At 60.8% G+C, this 10,684-nt stretch overlaps 1 protein-coding gene across 1 annotated transcript; it reads left to right on the top strand.

Moving 5' to 3' along the window:
* The first annotated feature begins 69 nt into the window (after nucleotides 1–69).
* Nucleotides 70–8,130, top strand: CHRNB2 (cholinergic receptor nicotinic beta 2 subunit). The gene is made up of 6 exons (XM_039849816.1): nucleotides 70–163; nucleotides 1,341–1,486; nucleotides 1,659–1,674; nucleotides 2,179–2,371; nucleotides 2,963–3,920; nucleotides 7,331–8,130. Exons 1-6 carry the CDS (start codon nucleotides 94–96, stop codon nucleotides 7,499–7,501), a joined length of 1,554 nt encoding a protein of 517 aa, XP_039705750.1. The 5' UTR covers nucleotides 70–93; the 3' UTR covers nucleotides 7,502–8,130.
* Nucleotides 8,131–10,684: the final 2,554 nt, after the last annotated feature.

Genomic DNA, 10,684 nt, shown 5'->3' with positions numbered 1-10,684 from the left:
GGCTTCAGCACCACGGACAGCGCCGGCCCGCGGCCCTCCCGCCCGCGGCGCGCTCCGGCGACTCTAGGCCAGGCGGCGAGCGATGCCCGCAGCATGGCCGGGCGCTCCGGCCCCACGGCGCTGCTCCTCGGCCTCGGCCTCGGCCTCCTCGGACTGTGCGCAGGTGATGACAGGTCGCCGGGCTTTGCCTCACGCGGGGCAGGCGCCCAGGTGGAAGGGAGGCACTCTCAGAGGTGGGGGAGTCCCTCGGGGGTAAGGAGAGATCCTTGGGCCTGCAGGGGGCCCCTGGGAGGCTGAACATGGGAGGACGTGCCCCAAGGGGTAAATGATGCAAGGAAGAGAGAGAAAGCTGGGCAATGGTGGTGTGGAGGGTGCGGGCAAAGAAAGGAAGGAGGGAGGGGGGTCTCCCCAGGCTTTCTAGGGCGGCAGGAGCGCAGACTGCAGCTGAGAGGCCATTTGACTTCCTGTGAAATTTTATCTCAACAAATCTATCTGGTCAGCACCCTCCCATGGCTCCCCATCACTTCCCGACGCCCACATGGGGCTCCTGATTCTGGTCACCCACAGGGTCAAGGCAGAAGGGGGAGAGAGGTGGCTTTTCAGCTGGGACAGGAGACTTGGGAGGGAAGAAGCTCTGCGGGGCTGAGAGCCAGGGAGGAGCTCTCTGAGGGGATGGGGCGCGTTTCTGCAAAGTCAAGGAGACAGAATAAATGAAGGGCGAGTGCAGAGGTAGTGTACAACCAGTGCACCTTCCGCAGCTGCATGCTGTCTCGTAGAGGGGAGGAGGGGCTCCTGTACATGTGAAATTCGAGACGAAATATGTGCCCTGACCCACAGCTTAGGCCGCCCGGTGCCTGAGGGTGGGGGCGGGGTCGTGGCCAGTCACATGTGGAGATACATACTGTGACTTGCACAGATAGGTGGGCACTGACTGAGGGAGGTGTGTGTGGCGGGACATGAATAACTGTTGCCCTTTGACCATCCCCCCAAACTTCCCCGAATCGTAGTATCTTCTAGGGAAGCCACGGACACGGAAGTCCCGTCTCCTGAAAGCACCCTCTGCTCTGAGACCTCGCAGGAGCTGTGGGTCGCCACTAGCTCTTGCAGAATGGGCTCTTAGCCTGGAGGCATCTGTGCAGGGCTGTCTGGGCTCCTCGGCCAGTGACCTCAGGGAGGGGCCTCCATGGGGCAACCTAAGTCTTTTGCTGATCCTTAGGGATGCAACTGTGGGAAGCTACAGCCTCTTGTTTGGGCCTGGGCTGCCCCACTTGCCTAGGGAGAGTGGGATCTGGGTGGGCCCTTCCTGCCTACTTACCTCCTGCCCCCTACCCCCTGCCCAGGAGTCTGGGGTACAGACACAGAGGAACGGCTGGTGGAGCATCTCCTGGATCCTTCCCGCTATAACAAGCTCATCCGTCCAGCCACCAATGGCTCTGAGCTGGTGACAGTACAGCTCATGGTGTCACTGGCCCAGCTCATCAGTGTGGTGAGTGCGGGTCCCAATCCCTCTGCTCAGCTGCTGAAGTCAGCACAGCCGGCATGTGTTCATGTCTGAGCTCACTCCTCTGGAGCCCCCACAGCTTGGGAGGTGTGGGAGGGGCCGTGCGCGGTTGCAACGGGCGGGGTGTTCCTCTCAGCAGCTTTCTTCTCCCTTGCAGCATGAGCGGGAGACTGGTGACCAACGGGGGGAGCAACCCAGGGCTGGTGTCTCCCGACCATTACACCCCCAGTCTTCCCTTTTCCTCTTTTTTTTTTTTCTTTTTTTTTTTTTTTTTTTTTTTTTTTTTTTTTTTTTTTTTTTTTTTTTTTTTTTTTTTTTTTTTCTTTTTTTTTTTTTTCTTTTTCTTTTTTTTTTTCTTATATATAAGCTTTTTTTTTCTCAAAAAAGGCAGAAAATTATAGACTTCGGAGTCCTAAATAACCTGGATCTGAATCTTGGTTCTTCCACTCACCAGCTGTGACTTGAATGTATTAAACTCTACAAGATTTATTTTCTCATTTGTAAACTGTGGATTCAAATATCTTGGCTTAGCTGTGCCAATTAAATGAGAAAGTATTTTATGAGCCACATTTGCTGGGCAGAGAAGTCACTGGGGGGAAATGATGGCTTTTCAAAGCTTCCTAAAGCCAGATGGGCCCCCTCCCATCCCTATCTTTGACCTTGATCCCCCACGCCAGATGGGCCCCTCCTGTTCCCGTCTTTGACCTTGAGCCCTCCCAGGGCGGAGGTCAGTGCTGCCTGGCTCTCTCCCTCTTCTCAGGAGTGGGAGGATTACCGTCTCACTTGGAAGCCTGAGGAATTCGACAACATGAAGAAAGTTCGACTCCCTTCCAAACACATCTGGCTCCCAGATGTGGTCCTGTACAATAAGTAGGTGACCTTGGAGCAGTGGCAAAGCGGGGGGAAACTGCGGGAGTACTTAGGAAGGGAAGGGGTCTCAGTGAAAGTAAATTAGCTCATGCTGGGAGGGAGGGAAGGGACTTTTCAGTGGCATAGATGCAGTCACCACTCAGATGGACAGACAGACCCAGACCACTGCGGAGTAATGCAGACAGCCAAGGTGACTTGGCCCAGGGCCAGTCCCTTCCCAGCCAGTGAGGAGTCTCTGCAGTTCGAGGCTGCAGTGGGAGACAAACAGGGATCCACAGCACCACCCCGCCCCCCCCAAAAAAAACTGATTCAAGAACAGCTCTCCCGGAGGCTTGGGCCGGGTCGGAGAACCTGAGGTCCCGGTGTCTCCTGCAGGCTCCATCCCCTCTCCTGAAACAGTCTTCTTACCTTCAAGATCCAAAGCCACCAGTGGGACCATCTCGTGCTCCCACCTGCCCCGCCCTCTCCATGGCTTGGGGTGCCTCACTCTGGCCTCCCTGGCTCCTCCCACTTGTCCACCCCGATGGGAGCAACCAGCTGGGTGGGGTGCAGGAACTTCAGGCCAGGGCTGACCGTGCTCCCCCTTGGCAGTGCTGACGGCATGTACGAGGTGTCCTTCTATTCCAACGCCGTGGTCTCCTATGACGGCAGCATCTTCTGGCTGCCCCCGGCCATCTACAAGAGCGCGTGCAAGATCGAGGTAAAGCACTTCCCGTTCGACCAGCAGAACTGCACCATGAAGTTCCGCTCGTGGACCTACGACCGCACCGAGATCGACCTGGTGCTCAAGAGTGACGTGGCCAGTCTGGACGACTTCACACCCAGTGGCGAGTGGGACATCGTGGCGCTGCCCGGCCGGCGCAACGAGAACCCAGACGACTCCACCTACGTGGACATCACCTACGACTTCGTCATCCGCCGCAAGCCGCTGTTCTACACCATCAACCTCATCATCCCCTGCGTGCTCATCACCTCGCTGGCCATCCTGGTCTTCTACCTGCCGTCCGACTGCGGCGAGAAGATGACGCTGTGCATCTCCGTGCTGCTGGCGCTCACCGTCTTCCTGCTGCTCATCTCCAAGATCGTGCCGCCCACGTCCCTCGACGTGCCGCTCGTGGGCAAGTACCTCATGTTCACCATGGTGCTGGTCACCTTCTCCATCGTCACCAGCGTGTGCGTGCTCAACGTGCACCACCGCTCGCCCACCACGCACACCATGGCGCCGTGGGTCAAGGTCGTCTTCCTCGAGAAGCTGCCCACGCTGCTCTTCATGCAGCAGCCGCGCCGCCACTGCGCCCGCCAGCGCCTGCGCCAGCGGCGGCGCCAGCGCGAGCGCGAGGCCCCGGGCGCCCTCCTCTTCCGCGGGGCGCCCGGCGGCGCCGACTCCTGCACGTGCTTCGTCAACCGCGCCTCGGTCCAGGGCTTGGCCGGCGCCTTCGGGGCGGAGCCCGCGCCCGCAGCGGGGCCGTGTGGCTGCGGCCTCCGGGAGGCGGTGGACGGCGTGCGCTTCATCGCGGACCACATGCGGAGCGAGGACGACGACCAGAGCGTGAGTGAGGCGAGGGGCGGGGCCCGCGTGTGAGATGCGGGGCTGCCAGGACCGTGGGGTCTGGAAAGCAGGGGCGCGGTGTACACACGCCACGCAGATAGGAGGCCAGGGTGCGGGAAGTGGCAGTCCGTGCGGGGCTCTCGGTGGGCTCCCTGGAGGCGGCGCCGCCTAAGTTGGAGTAGGTACGGGATGATCTTGCGGCTTCCTGAGGACTGGCATCCGGGGCATCATGAGTGTTGCGAGGGTGGCCAGGTAGGGGACGAGGGTGGCCAGGTAGGGGACGAGCCCGGTGGCCGTGTCCCTGAGAGTCCCTCCCTGCCACTTGTGTTCTCAAGTCTCAGCCGTTAATCTTCAACTCGGCACAAATGGAGTCTGAGGCCTTTGCGCGCCCCACAGGGGCGAGACTGAGGGCAGTGGAAGGGGCGTGTGGGGTGGGGAGGGGTTAAGAGGCTCCCCCAGCCCGCCGGCAGGGAGAGGACACCCAAATCCACAAACTGCTTCTGCTCTCTGGGTCGCAGGGAGGGCCTCGTGAAACATGTACCAGGTGGGGGCAGGTGGAAGCCAGGGCTTCCTAGCCCCGCCCCCAGCTTCCTGCACAGCCGGCCTTTTCTGCCAGCAGCTCCCCAGAAGGGGACAGGAGGGGACGCCCATGGTCTCCGTCTCTGGGAGCCAAGTATGATGAGTTGACATCCCCCCACTTTGGGCTGTGGCTGGCCCCGCCCCGTGCTCAGCTTCCAGGTACTTGGCTAGTTCCAGGCTGCAGCTCAGATGTTGCCATGGTGACTGGCCAGGGTTCCACTGGGACGCTGCCATTCCAGTTTGGGGTTGAGGAAGGGCAGGCTCCTGCACTACTGTTTGGGGGGAGGCTGAGGGGGACTTCGGAGCCTGGCATTTTTGTTTCCGGGAGGGCAGGATATCCGGCTAGAGCTGGGGCTTGGACCAGGGGGCAGGTCCTGATGGAGGAAGAGGGGGCTGGAGGAGCTGGGGTGGGAGCCTCAGAGCCGGCAGAGGACAACGGGGAAATGCGGGGGTAGGGGAGGCAGTGCAGGGCCTCAGCCAGCTGCGTCACGGCTGCCACCTGCCCTGCTGCAGTCCACTCATGTCATGTGCGTTTACTGAGCTGGGCGCTGAGGATGCAGTGACCTACTTGGGTGCTCCACAGGCATCTCAAACTTAACAAGTCCCAGACAGAGTGCTTGAGGTGCACCCCCACCAACTCAGCTCCCATCTTTTAGTAAATGGCATCACCTTCCACTCAGTGGTTCAGACCAAAAACCTGGAGTGATCCCTGACTTCACACCTTCTTACCTTCCCCACCATCCAAATCGTCAGAAGGCCTGACCTGTGAGCGCAGCCTCCAGATAATCCTCAGCCTCACCCTCCTCCACGCTGCCCTGCCCCCAGCCGTAGGCCTCCATCAGCTCTTGCCTGGACCGGGGCAGAGACTCCTCGCAGTTCTCCGACTCAGCGCCTGTGCCCCTCCATCCAAGGGACCAGTGTGCCCCCGTCGCCTGTGCCTCCCCCCGCTCGGCTCCCTGGCACCCCTGCTCGACTGTTCTCAGTAAGCCGGGCTCTTTCCTGCCTCAGGACTTTTGCACATGTTGGTCTCAGCGCCTGGAAGGCCTTTGTTTCCTCTTAAAAATGATTAGTTTCCGATGTACCGTTTGAGAGTACATTGCAGACACTGCAGCCCTTTATCCCCAGAACCCCAGTGCGTCTCTTCGAAGAACAGGGACGTCGTCTCGCCAAACCCAGGTTCAGTGATCAAATTCAGGAATTGTAGCAGCGATCCAATATCTAAAGTCCATATTAAAATGTTCCCAATTTTCACCGATATCCACGCCACCCTAAACGAGCCCGTCCCGTCTCATCTCGGAAGCTAAGCAGGGCCGGGCCTGGTGAGTGCTCGGATGGGAGACCGCCTAGGAAGACCAGGTGCTGTGGGCGTGAAAAAGAAAAAATAAGGGATTATAAGCTGATGAGGCCTTTGCCATCTGCGAAGTCGACCAAGGGCTGCCTCGCCTGAGAAAAATAACATAAAACCATAGAGTTTCCCAGTTTTCTCGGTCATACTCTTTGTCGCTTCGGTCCTGCCCCAGTCCGGATCTCGAATTTCATGTCGTTGTCTTGTCTCCTCGGCCTTGTCACTCATGGTGTAAATACTTTGGAAGGGCGCAGGCCGGTGGAGGGTCCGTGGGTTTGGGTTCGTCTGATTGTTTCTTCCTGCCACAGCTGGCTCCTTCTCATTATCAGCTCTTACCGTAAATGTCACCTCCTCGGAGGCCTTCCTAGACCATGCCCTAAATTCTGTGTTCTCCGTCTCTCTGTCTCGGTCCTTTGTTTCCTCATAAGCAACCACCACTGTGTAATTTGTGTGTGTGTGTGTGTGTGTGTGTGTGTCCATCTCTCCGAGAAGACTGTGTACCTCAGGGTGCATTTGTCCTGCTCTCATTAGATCTCCAGTACCAGCCTGGTGCCAGGCACACAGTAGGCACACATGCGACACCAATGAGTCATTTTTCAGCTGCCGAGTAAATGAAGTGTGCAGTGGCCTCCGTCCCATCCCCCAGCTGGCTGGGTGGCCGCCGAACACGTGTCAGGCCCAGACTCAGCCTGGAGGGGGCGGCTGAGAGGGGCGGCCCTGTGACAGCGCTCAGACCCCCAGAGGCCACTGTCTTTTTGACTGATTTGTTCACGCCCGGGGCCCAGTCCTCGCCCGCGGGCCTGCGTGTCGGAGGGGCTCCGTGCAGTCATGTGACATGCAGAGGCAGCCGTCCGTTCACTGATTCAACACCCATCCCCGGCACTCTGCGTTCCAGACACTGGGATTCCAGAGGTGAACCTGACAGGGTCCCTGTGGTTTAGGAGCTCGTGGTGACACAGACGTGCAGATTGAACTGATAATACAGTGCAGTAAAAACGCTGTGACAGGAATGTGTTCGTGGTACTGAGGGACCCAGAGGGGACAGTGGTTTGTTCCGACCGGGGGGTCAGGAAAGCCTTCACAGAAGAGGTGACGTTTGATCTGAGCTTTGGAGGATGTATAGGAGTTCACCAGTTAGAGAAAGGGAGGGCCCGGATTCTAGAACGAGGGGAAGCCCAAGGGCACGGAGGCTTGAGAGGACACGTGGGGTTTGGTGAGTCAGGGATCCAGCATGGGTGAGGACGAGGGCAGGCTCACATTGTCAAGGATGGGTCTCGAGGCCAGACTTGGGCGTTTGGATGGGCCCCGAAGGCCATGGGGCCACCGAGGCTGTTCCGCAGGCAGGGCTGGAGCCGTGCTTTGGAAGGGCCACTCTGGGGTGTGGGGAGAGGTGTGTGTGTGTGAGCTGAGACCTGCTCATACCCAGTCCACTCCTGCCCTGCACCCTGCGACTGTCACCTGGGCCTCCTCTGTCTCCGCTGTCCAGGTGAGCGAGGACTGGAAGTACGTCGCCATGGTGATCGACCGCCTGTTCCTTTGGATCTTCGTCTGCGTCTGTGTCTTCGGCACCATCGCCATGTTCCTGCAGCCTCTCTTCCAGAACTACACCGCGGCCACCTCCCTCCGCGCAGACCGCTCGGCTCCCAGCTCCAAGTGAGGCCCCGCCCCCGCTCCGAGCTCCCGCACCCCTTCGCCCTCCGTCCTGCACTAGTTTGGGTGGAAGAGGGACAATGAGCCACCAGGAGGAAGGGCGCTGCCGCCAAAGATCCATCCTCTCACGCCACCTGGAGCCCCGCCCCCCGCACCTCGGTCCACACACAGCCAGCGCCCCCCGGAGGCTGGAGCAGCCGGGCGAAGGCTGAGAAGTGGAGGACAGGGACGATGTCGGAGCCCCGCAGCTTGGGGAGGGGCCGAGAAGGGGGCACAATCATCCCCTGCCTCTAAGTCATGGGACGGGGTGCGTGTGTGGGGCGGAATGGGGCTCCAGCTCTGTGCTGGGCTGGCCTGACACATGGCTGCTCAGAAGGGAGGAGCGAGAGGAGAGAGGCCTGGTGTGACCCGACGTCCGCCCGGCCCCAGTGGACAGCCGCCGGGCCGGGTGGGCTCACAGCGGGCAGGGGTGCCTGCCCAGATGCTTAGCCCAGCGCTGTGGTCAGGCTCCTGGGGGAAGCTTCCCGCTCAGTCCCACAGCCCCTTGCTCCAGGCCCCCTTCTCCCGCGAAGAGTTCTCTGTCGTTACCCCGTTGAACTGACCAGTTGTTTGAATAAATGAGGGATGTTAGTTGTAGGCAGACCAGCCTTTTTGCCAGCAGCAGAGCTGGCTGCCAGGAGACAGCCAGTGGCGCTGAGCCCGGGGGTGGGGGTGGGGGTGGGGAGCGGCCACATCAGCCCTGCCCCCACCCCCAAACCTGAGCGGGGTCGAAGCAGGACAGGTCAGCTGCTGCTGCTCTCCCGAAAACATCCCACCCTGTGAGTCCCCGGAGGCTGTTCTGACACTGCCCCCAGGGGCAGCGGGAGGCCACCTGGCCTGTTAGCCCAGGAAACGCGCCTCTCGTGGCGTCTTCTGTCCCTGCCCCATCGTGGGACTGCTCTGACGTGTGGTCCCAGCCTGTGCTCAGTGCCGGGCCAGCAGGTGGGCTGGTCCCAGAGGGCTCAGTCTGCCAAGTGCACTGAGGTGCCTGCCGGACAGCCATGCTGTTCTGTGGAGCCCCGCTGGACTCCCATTGCTCCAGGCACAGCGGAGGTTTGGGGGCAGTGGGGTGCTGGAGGCACTGGGCAGGGGTCACAGTCTGGGTTCTAGTCCCAGCTCTGCCACACTCACTCACTCAGACGTCTTGAGCGAGTCTCCGTCTTGCCAGGTCTCAGCTTCCTCGCCCGTACCATGGGGACCGTGATGCCCCCTGTGTGGGGCTGCCATGACGATGAGGTGACGTTCGTGGAAAAGCCCAGCACCCTCCCTGGCACAGAGCAGATGCTCTAGGAACGTGTGCTGTTGGGCAGGGGGGGGGGTCAGGCAGAGCTGGTAGGAGTCGAGGGGACCCCCTCACCCTGTCTCTTCCTAGAGCTAACCAGTTCCTCCAGAGCGGGGCCTGGGCCTGGGGGGCTGAGAGCTGCGGTCTCTCTCCGGGTACCATCAGCAGTTCACCGTTCCTGGGCTGAGCTCTGGCCTGGCCGGGCCTCTTCTGGGTGGGCTCCTGCCCCCTGCCGGTCTGCACCAGTGCCCCTAGGCTGACCTCTTCCTGTCCTGATGGGGAAGACGTCAGTGGGACACGACCCAGCAGCTGGGGGAGATGTCCCCCGTGCAGTTAGCCACCTGCCAGACCAGTCTTTCGGGCGTCCCTTCCGAGGGAGGGGGGGCGTGTCTCAGCTCCACACAGGCCCTTCTGTTCCAGAAGAGCAGGCAGAGTTGTACGAGGTCTGCACCCACCTCGAACTCGTAGCTCCGAGGCACCCCAACCATGAAACAGTCCCTGGAAAGGACGTCTCCCTCCGGTGGGGGGGGGTGCCCACCTGAGGGCCCCTCCCAGCTCTCCCAGCTCCTCCCACATCCCCAGCCTTTGTGCATGCTTTCTGTGCCTCCCCCAGGTGGCTGTTGTCCGAGGAGGCCAGCAGGTGGGGCTAGAGAGGCTCAGAAGCAGCTGGTCCAAATCCTCTCCACGCACCACCCATCCACACGGAGCCAGCAGGGGTGGAGGGTGTTTGCTGCCCGGCCTCTATAGGCGCCTACCTCTGAACCCATTCCTCCTCTTCTGCGAAATGGGTGTGACAGGCTGGGCCCAGGGCTGCAGCAGGAAGAGAGGGAGCCTTCCCGTATATGAAGGGGTAGGTCCCTGGGCAGGGTCCCTGAAGGGAGGGGAGGCAGGAGGGATCCGCTGCACGGGCCTGGCCTTACCGCGCGTCAGCACAGGGTTTGGACCCTCCAGGGCCCTGCGAAGCTCTGGAGAACCGGGGTTTCTTCCGCTTGGGTCCCGTCCCCGTCCCTCGCTGTGGTCAGGGCAGCCCCTTCTTCCGTGGGGATGCTTTCTGGAGAGTCGGGTACCCAGCTCAGCACTGGGCAGGGACCGAGGGCCCCAGATCCGAAGGAGGTAGGGACACTGGGTTGAACCCGCGCAAGGTGGGCTTGGAGGGAGGCGGTGAGCAAAGGAGCTGGGATGGTCTCCATCAGGAGCGGCAGGACCGCAGGCACCCCGATGGTCATTTTTGTCTGAGAAAGGGGGGCCGGCATGCTCCCCGCTTTTCACACTTGGCCTTGCAGCAGGAGGAGGGCAGTTTCCTGGCAGTGAGGTAGCTGATACTGGAGCACCTGGTACCAAGTCATTGACAATTTAAAAGCGAACATGATGCGGGCAGCCCCAGCTGGCATTTCCGCAGAGGAGGTCCGTCTGCTGGGGGGCGGGGGTGGGCAAGTCGGCGCCCCCCCGGGAAAGGGGGGATGCTCTGGAGGCTGTGGGAGCTCGACTCCTCATTCCAGTGTTAGCTCTGTGCCCCGGGCTTCGATGCACCGTCTCTTCCTTGCCACAGCCCTGCAGGGGAGGGGCCCTGGTGACAGAAGACAACCAGCTCAGAGAGGCCAAGTGACAGCTGGTGAGCAGCGCTGGGCCCGACACCTAAGCCTGATCTGAGTCCACTGTGTCGCCGTGGCCTACGGCCATGGAGGAAAGCGAGGGGCATTCAGGGTCTTCTCTGAATTCATTCCCCAAGCCACAGGGGACTGAGTTCCAGCTGTCACCCTCTGCTCCTAGGCAGAGATGGGCCGGTGTCACAGCATCCCTCAGCCCAATTAGTGCCAGCCAGCCTCCCACTCACCTACCAGGCTAGAGGACAAGCACCCAGCTTCTGAT

Source organism: Pteropus medius, unplaced genomic scaffold (assembly GCF_902729225.1).
Source record: "Pteropus medius unplaced genomic scaffold, Ma_sr-lr_union100, whole genome shotgun sequence".
NCBI lineage: Eukaryota > Metazoa > Chordata > Mammalia > Chiroptera > Pteropodidae > Pteropus > Pteropus medius.
Note: the sequence above shows the minus strand (reverse complement) of the source record. Positions and strands in the feature narration are given on the sequence as shown.